Source organism: Vigna angularis, chromosome 2 (assembly GCF_016808095.1).
Source record: "Vigna angularis cultivar LongXiaoDou No.4 chromosome 2, ASM1680809v1, whole genome shotgun sequence".
In the NCBI taxonomy this organism is placed as follows: Eukaryota; Viridiplantae; Streptophyta; class Magnoliopsida; order Fabales; family Fabaceae; genus Vigna; species Vigna angularis.
In genome coordinates this window covers 48,743,040-48,758,061 of record NC_068971.1, presented here as the reverse complement: position 1 = coordinate 48,758,061, position 15,022 = coordinate 48,743,040, and the positions used below count along the sequence as shown (strand labels likewise).

The 15,022-nt window shown below is 32.9% G+C and overlaps 2 protein-coding genes across 2 annotated transcripts; one reads left to right on the top strand and one right to left on the bottom strand.

Annotated features, from left to right (window-relative positions):
- Nucleotides 1–4,235: 4,235 nt before the first annotated feature.
- On the top strand, nt 4,236–6,324 carry LOC108328175 (pentatricopeptide repeat-containing protein At4g02750). The gene has a single exon (XM_017561994.2). The coding sequence runs from the start codon at nt 4,258–4,260 to the stop codon at nt 5,941–5,943; it is 1,686 nt and encodes a 561-aa protein (XP_017417483.2). The 5' UTR covers nt 4,236–4,257; the 3' UTR covers nt 5,944–6,324.
- A 3,589-nt stretch (nt 6,325–9,913) lies between these two features.
- Nucleotides 9,914–12,597, bottom strand: LOC108326808 (two-pore potassium channel 5). The gene is made up of 2 exons (XM_017560374.2): nt 11,501–12,597; nt 9,914–10,588 (listed from the first exon to the last, which is right to left on the bottom strand). Exons 1-2 carry the CDS (start codon nt 12,511–12,513, stop codon nt 10,441–10,443), a joined length of 1,161 nt encoding a protein of 386 aa, XP_017415863.1. The 5' UTR covers nt 12,514–12,597; the 3' UTR covers nt 9,914–10,440.
- Between the last annotated feature and the right edge of the window lie 2,425 nt (nt 12,598–15,022).

The following is a 15,022-nucleotide window of genomic DNA, read 5'->3' as shown; positions in this document are numbered from 1 at the left end:
TACCTCAGAGAGGAATGAATGGTTTGTAGTACAAGCATGTACTAACAAATATCAGTCCAACGCTGCCCTGTACTACTTCATGATATTGGTAGTACACTGATGATAGTGAAAAAGAAACTTCAGGGAGACCTCGTGTCAGGTTGTACCTTTCACCCTGTGCTACTCAACGCATCCATTGGGTTAAGAAATATACTTTTCTTATAAAATCGATCGATTTTGCAAGATGGATTTTGTAAGAAGTTTTTACTCACTTGGGTAAACTTACTTTATACCATCTGTCAAGGTGATTCTTTTTTTTGTACAGTATCAGTACATCAGAATTTCATGGCATATGTGACAGTTTACAATTTAAAAGTTGTCAATTTAATGACAGTTCATCGGCCATAATGACAATGGATCTAGTCATGTGATGGTACTGGTCCTTTGTTTTAGCAAAAGTACAAGTAGCAGAATCCAAATGTTACTGAACAATGTCACCGAACAAAACTACCGAACATGAACATGATCCTTTGGTGGTATAAATAGCAATTAAGATAAAACGTGGGATGGTGGAAGGAAGGAATTTGCAGTTTGTACTCAAGTTAAGGTGAGTGAGAAGCACGTGGTGGGTTCTTCTCCCTTTCTCAATTTCTTTGCATCAATTACAATATTATCTAATGTCAATCTTAATTGTTCAATTTTTGTTATTCAATATAAATTTAGACTCATTTAAATCTCTAATAAAATGAAAATGGATAATTTATTTAAAATACTTCGTGTGTCATTAATTGTGAATGAAAAAAAAAATGTTTTTAAGGCTGTGTTCGCATGCGCGGATTTAACTGTTCACGGTAATTTGCGAGCGACGATAGGGAGAGGTAAGCGTGTTCGTTTGGACCGATTTACGCGGATGAAAAAGGATGGATTTGCGGGATGGCACGATTTTAACAATCTTCGCATAAGTGAGATGATTTGCACGGATTGTTACCCATTTACGCAATTGCCCTGAACCATTTCCGTAATACCCTGTACATATTTACATAAAACTGAGGGTGGTGTAATCGGTTATTGGAGGGTGTAACCGGTTACGCTGAAGACCATGAAAAGGAAGCCATATGTAATCGGTTACGCACTGAGTAACCGGTTACCAGCAGTGCAAAATTTCTGCTCCTGTAATTGAAAAAGCCGCATGAAGGAGAGGAAGGTGGACGATGCCGGAGCCTGGACGATGCACAACGGATGGCCTGCAGGTTGTTCTTCTTCTTCACGTACCGGCATGAAGGTGAGGAAGGTGGAGGAAGGTGGAGGACGGTGGATGATGGTGGAGGCTGGACGTAGTAGAGGATAGGATGCAGCCAGGTGTTCTCATGTTGCACAATACTTCCTTCTTTTCCCAACTGGATGTGATGGTGGCTGCAGCTGCTAGAATGAAGACTGTGAAGGTGGTTGCAGTTGTTTCAATTCCAAGCTGCTGGACCGTGAGGTTGCCTTTGTCCAGCTCTACTCTTCCATGAAGTGAATGAATCCTCCTTTCTTCCATCCAAGCCATGAGAAGCATCCCTCCAAAGAGATAAAAATCGTGAACTTGGTGGCTCTCTTACTTCAACAAATTCAACACTTTGCATGCCAAGCCATCAACTCCACTTCCTCTCCCTTCTTTTACGTGAGGTGCAGCCAGAAAATGGAGAAAGCCGTGAGGTGCCCCTTCTCCATCCAGCTTATGGGTTTTTAATTCATAAGCCAAAGTGGTGGCTCCCGTTTAGTCAAAATAAAATGTTGAAGGTTGTAGCCTTGGACTTTGCAAAAGTAATGAGGGGACCATTTAAACAAAATTCAGACTTTTTCTTGGAGTTCCTACATTATATGTAATGTTCAATTTATGATACACTTCCCACCATCACTTCCCACCACTAAAACACCAGGACCAGCCTAAGACAAGATCAAAAGTGCTTAAAACTCACTTCTTTTTCCAATGGTGACCCCTGTTCACCTGATTGAGTACTTGTGTTGGACTTTCTGTACAAAATCCAATTTTCTCTCGGGTAATCGTTTACAATGTCCTTGTAATCGATTACAGTGTCAAAGAAGGTGTAAACTTGATTTCTAAGGCATAATTTGAAAGTTCTTTGAGTATAGATTCCAACAAAACAAGAATCAACTCATTTGGAGTTCGGTGGAGAAAGTTATGAGCAAAAGAACAAGCAAAGGTCAGAGTTGGCAAAAATATATGAAACGCTAACTTGAAACAATAAACTGTACCAACTCAGATGTCCAAAAATTACAAATTAGTAGTCATTGGAAAGATTTTTGAGTCTAGTTTCTAATAAAAAAAGAATCACATCATTTGGAGGTCGGTGGGAAAAGTTATCAGTAAAATAGCCAGCAAAGGTCAAAGTTGACAGCATGTTATCTCACTCAAGTTGCTCATCTCATAAACATTGTTTCTTTCCTCCATCATGGGGTGCCAAAACATCACTTTCCTCCATCATTGGGACATAATCACATCACTAACCTCCCTCTCCCACCACTGAAACACAAGGAACAGCCTAAGACAAGTGCAAAAGTGCCTAAAAGTCACTTCTTTTTTCAATGGTGACCCCTGTTCACCTGACTGAGTACCTGTGTTGGACTTTCTATACAAATTCCAATTTTCTCTCGGGTAATCGTTTACAGGGTTGGTGTAAACGATTACCAGACCCTTTTTTCAACACCCTCACTCATCCCTTGCACACCTTGCTCCTCCAACTGATGAGGGGTCACCCCACACTCCTTGGCCTCACATCACATCACCAACCACCCTATCCCAGCACTGAAACACCTGGACCAGCCTCAGACAGGTGCAAAATTGCATAAAAGTCACCTTTTTTTTAATGGTGACCCATGTTCAGCTGACTGAGTACCTGTATTGGACTTTCTGTACAAAATCCAATTTCCTCTCGGGTAATCGTTTACAAGAATGGTGTAAACGATTACCAGACCATTTTTTCAACACCCTCACTTCAATGTCTTTATGGTTTGTATGTGACTTTGAAATCTTAAATTATGTTAAAATTTCCCTAAACATTTTAAAATATATTTATTTTACTACATTATAACTTTTATAATTTTTAAACAATATTTTTAACAATTATTAATAATTTTTTATATCTTTATAAACTTTTTTACCATTAAATATAACATTACAAAATAACATTTTATAATACTTTTATAAGAAGGGCAATTTGATAATCTATATTTTCTACCAATTAAACTAATTTTTAAAATCAATCACATCAATCAAATCCTACACTAATTCTAACAAACTTTCCTTCCAAATCCACTCTCAATTAACCTCAAATCCACTCAAAAAACAACAAAAAAATTACCCTCAAATCCACTCAAATCATCTCCCCCAAATCATCTCCCTTAAATCCCTTAAAAAGAACACAGCATAAGAGTTTAAAACGTGAGGTTGGATGAGGTCATACATATCTGTACTATCGATATTTTTGTTTGTACTTTTTAGATATTAAAAAATCATGGCATTGGAGATCTTGTAAGATATGACCTCTAGTTTCTTTCCTTAAATATAGGAATATAGTTTTCTCCGATGCAGGTTGAAGTTTGCATCTACGAGATTGAGAAAAAACACTCAAAGCAATTCACAAAGGATCTTATCTTTTCAGCAAGACACTATTAGCTTAACTTTTATGACAAGAACATGTGTGAGAAACAAAAATCCTAAATTTTGTAAATAAATTTAATAAACATCAGGAATTTTGATTATTTAAGTATACGTCAAAGCATCATGTTAAGTAATATAAAAATAAAAATTATTATAGATATGAATAGTTAATTTGAGAATTATTACTATAATTTTATAAGTTCTTTAAATGTATAAAGACCTTGATTATTATGTCATGAGAGGATATGCAATTTTTATCAAAAAATAAAATCTATATGAGAGTTTGCAATTTTCTTTAAAAGAAATTGTATGAAAATATTTATAGTTATCAATAAAAACAACTTACTTTGTTTTAATAAATGACAAACATATATTATCTTTATCTATATACATACTTACTTAATAAGAAAGTTTTCTGTTAAAATAAAAAATTCTAACAATATCCAAAGACATCCCAAATTAACTTTTTTTATTTTAAATGTAAGACTAAATTACTAAGAATGCTTTTGCAGCACACTCCTTCTACTACATTTTCTTTTTAATATTAATTAAAAATGAATGAAAATCATAAAATTAAGCGCCAATTAGTTCATAAAATTTAAGTTCGATGGATAATGATGTGGCAGGTGCGGAAATGTGTAGTATCCAATTGCCGAATGTCTTTTCTCATAACCATAAAGCAATGCGAATTCATTGTCAATAAAAGAAGAAATGCAGAAATGTTCCAATTGTTGTCCCGGACACCATGCTTCTGCGCACGCAACATGTGTACGGTTACATCCGCAAAGCTGAATTACATGATCGACGCTCACATACAAGACAACAACATAAACCAGGCTCGCAAACTGTTTGACGATAATCCCTCATCCCGCAACCTTGTTTCCTGGAACATGATGATGACTGGCCACGTCAAACGTTATCAAATTGAACATGCACACAAGCTGTTTGATCAAATGCCCCTTAAAGATACAGTTTCCTGGAATATCATGCTCTCTGGTTTTAGTAGAATTACGGACTCTGATGGGTTGTACCGCCATTTCTTGCAAATGGGAAGATCATGTGTTGCCCCGGATGACTATACCATCTCCACATTGCTCAGAGCAGTTATAAGTACTAAGTTGGGTGTTTTGGTCCCCCAGGTGCATGCTCTAGCGCTTCATTTGGCACTTAACTTGAGTGTGTTTGTTGGTTCTTCGTTGATCAGAGCTTATGCGAATTTAAGAGAGGTAGAGGCTTTTAAGCGCGTGTTTGATGATATATTGGTGAAAGATGTCACATCTTGGAATGCTTTAGTTTCTGGTTATATGGAAGTGGGAAGCATGGATGATGCACAAACAAACTTTGATGTGATGCCCCAAAGGAACATAATTTCCTGGACTACTTTGGTGAATGGTTATATCAGGAACAAGAAGATAAACAAAGCAAGGTCTGTTTTTAACAAAATGAGTGATAGAAATGTGGTGTCCTGGACGGTAATGATTAGTGGGTATGTGCAAAATATGAGATTTATTGATGCACTGAAGCTTTTTCTTCTGATGTTGAAGTCAGGAACTCGTCCCAATCATTTCACGTTTTCAAGTGTGCTGGACGCATGTGCTGGTTGTTCCTGTCTTTTGACGGGAAGGCAGGTGCACCTGTGTGTTATCAAGTCTGGCATACCAGATGATGTCATCTCGTTGACCTCGCTTGTGGATATGTATGCTAAATGTGGAGATACGGATGCAGCATTTCTTGTTTTCGAGTCCATTCCGAAAAAGAATCTGGTGTCATGGAATTCAATAATTGGCGGCTTTGCTAGTAACGGGCTTGGTAACCGAGCACTAGAGGAGTTTGATCGGATGAAAAAAGTTGGTGTTAAACCAGATGAAGTTACTTTTGTAAATGTGTTGTCAGCGTGTGTGCATGCCGGTCTTGTTGAAGAAGGTGAAAAGCACTTCACTTCTATGCTATCCAAGTATGGAATCGAAGCAGAGATGGAACACTATACTTGCATGGTGGACCTCTACGGAAGAGCAGGGCAATTTGATAAAGCAGTAAAGCTGATCGAAAATATGCCATTGGAGCCCGACGTGGTATTGTGGGGTGCGCTGCTTGCAGCTTGTGGCCTGCATTCAAATTTAGTACTTGGAGAGTATGCTGCAGATAGGATCCACAAACTGGAAAGCAAACATCCTGTTTCTTACTCAATTCTTTCAAAGATCCAAGGTGAGAAAGGAATATGGAGCAGTGTAAATGAACTTAGGGACTTGATGAGCGTTAAACAAATTAGAAAGCAGAAGGCAATTAGTCGGGTTCTGTAATCTCAGCCGAGTGTTAATGATTATGCACAATGTGCAATTTATGAATTTGTGGTTCTTTATATTCAATTGAAGTCCTTTGGTACATTAAAGTCCAAGGGATGTTGAAGTCTCTATCACCCTCAAGCCCCTGACGAGGGAACATGCCAGATGAACTTGCAATCACTTTATTTACCTCCATTGGCTTCTGATGAATTAAATGCCCATTTTATTGGAGAAGAATGAAAAAGTTGAATGACGTTTATAATAATTTCCAATAGCCTTTCAGTGGCAAATTCTGAAAGACACTTGACACCTTATTTGTTTTACTGGAAGGTTTAAATACTTATGTAGTTTGTGTACTTCTACAATCTTTAAGCTTTAATTCCTATATCTTAAAACTTACTCATGTATGTCTTTACACATACAGTTTTTCAGTTCATTACAGGCTTTGTCGTCTAAAAATATAGAAACTAAAACATAGAGATTAAATAAATTATTAGACCTTATACAAACATATACGAGGTGAATTATCAATTTTCATTCTGAAGTTCTTATCTGTTCAAATATGAATGCTGTAGACTAGTCATCTACATTCCATCAGGTGACAATGAAGAAATAAAGCGAGAATTACATTAATATAAATTTGTTAAAAATTATGTGCTTCTGTAAATTTATATATGAAAAATTCAGTTCAAACTGTCAATCTATCTCGAAGCTATTTTTTTCAATTCTGGACAATGGGTCTGCTAGAATGACATCAAAGTTGCTTAGAGTTCACCCTGCTACTTCATCTTGTGCACTAATATATCAATAGAAGTGTATATCCTTTGAGCAGCAGGAGTGCCAGGGTCCTGCAGCAAGAAATTCAGATGGTTTATCACACTCATGTGCTTCCAGCAGCAGAATAGAAATTCAATCCCTGATAGAAGTTGAGTCTACTCCATAGCCCCCCAAACATAGGCTTATTTTCAGTTTTTAACCAATTTTTTTTACTAGTTATAAATTGGTTTTAATGTATATATTTTACTTTAATTTTGTAGTTTTAGTTTATATATATATATATATATATATATATATATATATATATATATATATATATATATATATATATATATATATATATTTCTTTTGTTTTGAACTTCATTTTTTTTAAATATTATTTTGTATTGATTTCAGTTGCAAGAATGTAACAGGATTCAACTTTATTTGTATTGATTTAGATTTCTGTAATTGGATTTAACTACCTAAATTAGAGTTCACATTTAAATTTACTTCATATTTGAAGTTTACATATAGTTTAAAAGAGTTTTAAACTTGAATATAAATTTGTTTTTCTCTCCTATAATTTAGGTTTTGTACTTTATTATTGTAATTTACGTTTTATTGATTGAATCTTAATTTAATAATTAAATACAAATTAAATTGAATAATATTTTGATTCAATTGATTAATTATTCAAACTCAAATACGAATATTTAGAACATTGTGATCAGAAAATTTTCTTAAAATGAAATACTGTATACATATATCATATAAAGATTAATCTAAATTGACAAATATTAAACAACACTTATAATATTTAATAGACAATAAAATTCTCGAGCATCATCCAGCATCATTGTTCTTGCGGCTTCCCATATCTAAAAGGTGAAATTGGCTCTTAGGTCTTCCGTTTTTGACATCTAAGTTCAGTCTGACTCTACAATTTGGTGACTCTCGAAGCTCAATCATAAAACCAAATGGTTAATGTTTTCAAACCAACCATCTCGAAGAAAATCGAACGTTGATTAGCTTACAAATTTTATGACTACTGAGTTTGAAACATTCATAATAGGAAATTGTGGACAAATGAAGACTTTGGTTACAGTTTTATGCATTCCTCTTGTGTCGTAATGGTACTTCTTCTGGTTGCATCAGCCTTTAGTTTCAACATCAACGTCGGATGTAACAGTCTTTCGAAGAGTCACATAATTATATTTATATTGTCAACAATGTCAAGATCACATAATTATATTTATATTGTCAACAATTTATAATATGATAATAGATTAAAATTACTTTAAATTTAAAAAATAAAAAATAGTCAAATATGTAATTGGAAGTTTATTGAAACTGGTGTTATATATTTCTTCGCAAATCTAAAAGAAGAAAAAAAAGCCCTATAAAAGTTATACCAATCTTTTTGTCTTCATAAAATACCACAAAAAGGCACAATTGCACAATGTCAAATAAGAAAAATAAAGCATTTAACTTTCCCTTATTTTCGTTTGTCACGTGCATGCAGGTTTTCTTCAGTTGTTGACAGAGTAAAAAGTACAAACCAGATAGGCTGCTTAGGAATTGCAAAATTGTCATATTCCTAAAAACAAATTCATAATATTTTTTTAAAGGGATATCCATTTCCAACTTCTGTGTCACCCACACATGGCGTTAGAATTATAGATATAAATATTTTCATATACATGTAATTAGTTTAGTTTTTAATTATAATGTATACTAATAAGATATTTTTAAGATTTAATTAAGTTTTAATTTTTTTATAAATTTGATATTTTTAATTAAATTTTATTAAGTTTTTTATTGAGCATTTCAAATTTTGGTATTTTATACAAAGTTGAGGCTACATACCACAGCATATATACTTGCAGGTTGGTTGAGCAGAGGAAAAGCTTTTTTCTTATGTCAAACAATTTTTTAAAAAAAAAATTGCAAAAAGTTCAAAGTGTAAAACTGATTAGAGAGGCCTTAGGCTATGAAAACCATGAAAATCAATAGGTTTTTTTTTTCTTGTGTATAAGGAGACAATAGGAAGTAAATTTAAGGTGTTTGGTTATTTTTAATTTTATTGTTTTATTTTATTACGATTTTAAAAAGTCGCCGATTTTTATTACCAATTTTTATTTATAAGATTTGGGAGTGAATGAATTTTATTTATAAGCTTAATAGGACTTTTTTTTTATTGGAGACATTTATTCTTGTTCTTTAGAAAAACTTAATACACAACGGTACATTCTAAAAAAATTAAAATGTTCTTGTATTTCAATATAATTTTAAATAAAAAAAAGAAGATGCTCTAAGATTTTAACAGAGAGTCAACTTGGATGAAAAGTAATAACTTAATAACTAACAAAGAAGATTTTGATTAAAACTGTTCGGTCTATAAAAAAGGAAGTTTATTGAAAAGATACAAACATTGATGAAATATGATGGGTCTATCAAAGAGAAAGTTCACTAACATCACTCTTTTTCCAACACTTTAAAACTATGAATTAATGTGTTTTCACCTTTATATAGTTTTTCGTAAGACATGCACTATTTAGATTCCCAACAAAAACTTAGTGCGAGGAATGAAGGAAGTCAAATAAGGTTTTGGTTAAAAATTAATTAATATAACTGTGATAACAGGAAAATCAACTAAAAAAGAGATTTGTTTGAGCTTAATATGGAGGCAGTTAAAGGTCATCCACTGTTAGGTTAAGACAAAAGAGACTGCACTTTCTTTTTCGTATAACTAAAATACACGTAACATCAAAAAAAGTGTGGCCGAATCAAGTGTTGTCTCTGATTTTTCGGCCCTCGAATATGGCTCGTTGTGGCACGTTTGGCTCCACAGCTTTGACGGGTTTTTTCAAGTCAAGCTACGAACAAATAATTCTATCTTTCACGTTTTTCACTGATGATAAGTTGTTTTCACGTGATTTATCTGGGTGTCCAGATGCATCGTAAGTAATAAGTCATATTTAATTGTTGTTGTAACGTTTGTTTCAAACATGATTTGTGACTTATGCCCAGTTCTATATTAAGCTTATAAATAAACCAATCACGTTGTAAGATATTTGTCACTTTCACTAAACCCATTTTAGATGACTGGTTCAATAAATTATGTTTTATATTATAAAAATTATTGTGAGTTAATTTATTTTAACAATGAGTCAGTTGATAAATAATTAATAGCTTTAAATGTTTAACTGCATCGATTTAAAAAGCATCATTTAAAAGAAGAGAACTTTAGTATACCATGACATTTTTACAAGTACTTTTTAGTAGTGTTTTTTCATCTAGATATCCAAATGGATACTTTTATATTACAAAACAAGTAACACTTGTGATAATGCATTTTTGGCCTTTCCTATCTGCATTTTCATACCTGTAACAGGTTGAATGACTTTACAATGGCTGACTCCTTTCTTTCTTTTTTTCTTATGATTTACATACTTGTTTAGGACAAAATTCAATTCTTTCATAATTGATTTTAATTTCATGTTAGAGACGTGTGATTTTAGGACACAGAATTGATCCAGGCACTGCATCCAACTCTATGATCGATGTAATTTCTAGTGCTCCAAATAATCCAATCACTATCACCCATAAGGAAAAAGGCTTTATCGACATTGAACTTTTTCAGCGTGGATGGTCTACCCCTGTTCTTCCTTGTTCAAAAATGGTGCTTTACCCTTTGCAAGGTTCTGTACTGGAACAATTATGCATTCCTACACCAGCTGATTTGCCTTTACTCTGTCATAAAGTGCCCCCTAAGAGATGAGGCAGTGTTATCTTCCCACAGTCAGAAGGGTCAAGCTTCCTGAATTGGTCACAAATTTGCAACACATCTTTTTCCTGTATTTTACCCATCTCTTTCAGCTTGAAGATTACATACTCAGACTTGCTGAAAACAAAGCCAAGGAGAAGAACAATGGCAGATACAGAATTATAGTAAGAACGGTATCTAACAGAATAATCCTTTCAAATAATAACCACATAAAATATCAAATAATTCATTGATGACTCACACTCTCTGCCCCTACCTGTACACTCCGCATGATGCATGAAACATCCAACACTGTTAGTATTATCTTTATTTAGAAAGTGACATTTTCCAAAACAGATGACAGTTCATGAAAGTATACAAGTAAAGAAAAAAAAATTCCCTCAAAACCACAATGTTTAATCAAATTATAGTCATCTCCGCACATGACTACCATTCATATTTTTCTTAAAAATATTTTAGTATGCCTCTTGATTTCACGAATCATAACATATTTTATGGTGTTAGCTAATTGCGGTGCGTTGTACTCGATTAGAATATCCTAATCATGGTATCCTATGCATTTGGAGCTATTTTCCTACGAATACTAGATACCAATAATTACAATAAGGCCCCATTTGATCAATTTACTCAACAATCTCTACTTCTGCTTACTTGTAATTGACAATAGGCAGAGCGTAAATTAACATGTATCAGTGACTGGAAAAGCAGTTGCGGTTTCATCAAATGTCTAACGTTATGCAAAATATTACTGATGCAGACACAATTTTTGTACTGCAATTACACTAAGTCAAAAAGATCTCGATGTTACAGTCTCTCAATTGCGGATGTAGCTGTTCTTTTAAAACCGTGATAATTGGCAACAAGGCTTTTTCATAATTGCAATTTCGGTTACAATATCAATTTTTTAGCCTTTTTGGCGAGCATATATAGCAAGTGCAGTTGTTGTAACATCAATCGCATTTTTATAAAATTTCTTAGCATGTTAAAGATCGTGATGAAACTGTGACAGATTAAAACTTTGATTGGTACCTGATGAAACCGGTGTGGTTGATATCAGCAGCAAGCAAATCCTCAACAGTAATTTCTCTCTGCAACACCTTGTTGGCCATTCTGCGATGCCTTCTATTAATTCTGGCCTCTGCCAAATAGAGGAAAGCCCGTGCAACCATCAAAGTTGAAAAGAGCAACCAAATAGCAGCAAATAACCGACCGGGAAGTGTCTTAAACGCCCTGTCCCCATACCCAACCGTTGTGACAGACATGACTGACAAGTAAATAGAATCAACCAAATCCAAGCCCTCCACAAAGTACAAAACCAAACACCCAATCCCAATACAAAGCACAACAACCCCAAGCGCCAAACCAACCTTCAACCTGATCCTCATCCTCCCCTTCACCACATCAACGATGTAGTTCCGGGCAGAAAAGCCCTCCCTCCCAGTTGCACCCATTTGGAGCCCCGTGAGGATCATGTTCTCTTGCACATCCAAAACAAAGTTGACAAGGCCACTGAGGAGTATGTCTATAAAGCCGAACCCCACCAGAACAAAGACACAAGCGAAAACCTTTGTAAGCGGGGTCAAGGGAGCGATGTCTCCGTAACCTATGGTACACATGGTAACTATACAAAAGTAAAGGGCATCGACCAAGGGGTGGGTCTCGATGCCGGAGAAATTGTCCCTGTTGAAAGAGTAAATGGCGACTCCCACACAGAGGTACATGGCGAGTAAGCACATGCCTTGGCGGATTATGGAACTGGACTGAGGCTTGGGGACTTCGGGCATCTTAGGTTTGAGGTCTCGCATGCTAACCAGGGCGGGTGCTGTCTTGCAACGACTGAGCTTTTTCTTCTTGGAGTGAAAGGGAGAGGGTTGGGAGAGGTGTTCTTGAATCTCGGCGTTACGGGCGGCGCGTGGCGCCGTGACGTCGTCGAAGGACTTGGAAGATTGCAAGTGGAAATCGGCCCGTTGGGAAGCGAGTGTTGTTGTTGTGAGAAAAGGCTCGTCTTCCATTGCAGAAAGCAAAAGAAGAAAAGAGAACATAGAGATTAGAGGAGATTGGTGTGCGTGGATAGATTTAGATGGTACGGTGTCTGAGAATGGTTGAAGTGAATTTTTGGTTTCATTATTGTTACTTGCTCACTCATCACTCAGCCACCAAACACTCATTACTTCCTCTGGGCCCCACGCCACGTATGCTGATTGCAACACCTCCGGGGGCTTCCAGTCATTCCATGCTAGAGACAAAGTGTGTCTTGCATTTTTATTATTATTATTTATTTATTTCCTTTTCGGAGTCACGAAAACAATTACAACAACCTACCAATCATACAACCACCAAGTCCACGACTCAAAACTTTGACACACCTTTTTCTAAACATTACCATATTTCAGAATATTGTTTTTCATTAAGATTAAGACTAAAACTAATACATATTAATTTATTGGTATTTTAATAAAAACATATACAGTCTTCTAATATTCATTTTAAATTTTTTTTCACTATTACATTATACATCTTATGAATGCTTTTTTTTTTCTTTTAAAAGAAAACATTTGTAAGATTATTCTCTTTAACGAATTAAAAATAGACAAAATGATGAGTTAAATCACCTAATTTCATTCTTATTTACTTTTTAAAGTTGAATACCCTTAATCCATTTTGTCATAATTATTAATCTAGATAAAAAAATAATGATGGTACATCTTTGTAATTTTATTATAATTTAAAATATAATAATATTAGTTAATAAATTATACCGTATCCAATAAAATACTTTTCTTGATCGGTATTAAATTTAATACCATTAGTATGTGTTAACAATAATAATAAATGTATCTTGTATATTAATATATATATATATATATATATATATATATATATGAAAAAGAAATATTATTAGCTTACACGTAAGTAAGGTGAACCTAGAAAACACTAAAGATGTCAAATTATTTTAACCAGAGAATTTAGTACGATCCATGGATATACACATATCATTCTAATCAAATAGTGACATAATTAAGAGATAAAAAAGAACATTAAAAATGTGACGGAAGTTGTGACTTAAAAGACCATGTTAAAATAAAGAAAAAAAAACGTAAATTAAATTACACAAATTTTATAAATTTAATTTTTTTAACTTAGTTTATATTAAAAAATTGTATTTCTTTTAATGTCAGCAAGTTTTTCTATTTTTTAACATAATCAAAATTTAAACTTATTATAAATTTAAATATTTTAAATTAAATTTTTGTAGAAATTTTCATTACGTGTTTTCATCTAGAAAATAAAAAAACAACATAATTAAACATTATGTTATTTATAAAATTATTTATTTTTAATTTAATATTTCCTATAAATTTTTCATTGTATTAACTAATTAAAATTTGTATATTTTTTTATTGAATTTGCTTTCAATTAAGTATCTGATGTTACATTTTGAATGGCAAATCATAAAGTTTAAAAAAAATTATAGAAGAAATATTTTTTTATAAAAATTTAATTAAAATTTCAATTAAAAATTTTAAAATCTTTAGAGACTTTGAAAAAAAAATGATTCATTTTTAATTAAAAATTATTGAAAATATAAATTTGCAATCAACTCAAAATTTGGTCAAGTTAAAAAAATAACAATAAGGTGACTTTCACTTTCCTCGATGTTGTGATGCTGAGAGTTTTAGTTTTATAAATAAAATAGATGTACTTTGTGCTTTGCTGAGGGAGCCATATTATCCAGTTAAACACAAGTTGATGATTAAATTAAGTTGAATTAGACATTAAATAAAACAAAATTAAAGTCCAGTTATTGTGGCTTGGCAATTAGGAATTGTGTGGAGGAGAATTACATAGGGGTAAATATGTCTCCTATTCTTAGCAATAAAAAAATATATTCATTAACAACTCATCTTCTATCTAACTACAACACAAAATTGCATGCCAATAAATTATCTAAGTAATTTGGTTAATTTATTCAATTAAAAATATTAATTAATATGCTAAATATTTTTATAATGTTTAGAAAGTTAAATATGTTTTAATATATATTAAAATTTTAAAATGAAAAAATTAAAATCGAACCAGCTGGTCTATGACTCCACCAACCTTATCTTTCATGAAGCAAACCAAATAAAACTCCACCCAACTATAAAGAGTTAGCGTACCTAATATATGTTTCACTCAAACTTCATTACTTTTGCACCCAACATGCATATTTCTTTCTTCTATTTTGCTGTTTTCCTTCCATTATATACATACATGTATATATATATATATACATACATATATATATATATATATACATACATATATATATATATACATACATATATATATATATACATACATATATATATATATATATATATAAATTACATAAGTTTCAACTTTCTCTATCTTTTATTTAATGATTTCAAAAGTACTTTGTATGTTTAAATTTATACGTCTTTCAATGATTATGACCGAAAATAATTTAAAAATCTTAATATTTTATTTTATGAAGGGAACATTAAATAAATTTAACTATTTTCTGCATTCTCAATTAGTGATGTCGTT

What these genes read in the sequence shown, in the direction of transcription:
- LOC108326808 (XM_017560374.2), bottom strand. Translation starts at nt 12,513, where the DNA reads ATGTTCTCTTTTCTTCTTTTGCTTTCTGCAATGGAAGACGAGCCTTTT. An exon ending in AACCACACCGGTTTCATCAG is followed by an intron (nt 10,589 to 11,500) that starts GTACCAATCAAA and finishes CTTTGTTTTCAG; the next exon opens with CAAGTCTGAGTATGTAATCT.
- LOC108328175 (XM_017561994.2), top strand. Translation starts at nt 4,258, where the DNA reads ATGATGTGGCAGGTGCGGAAATGTGTAGTATCCAATTGCCGAATGTCT.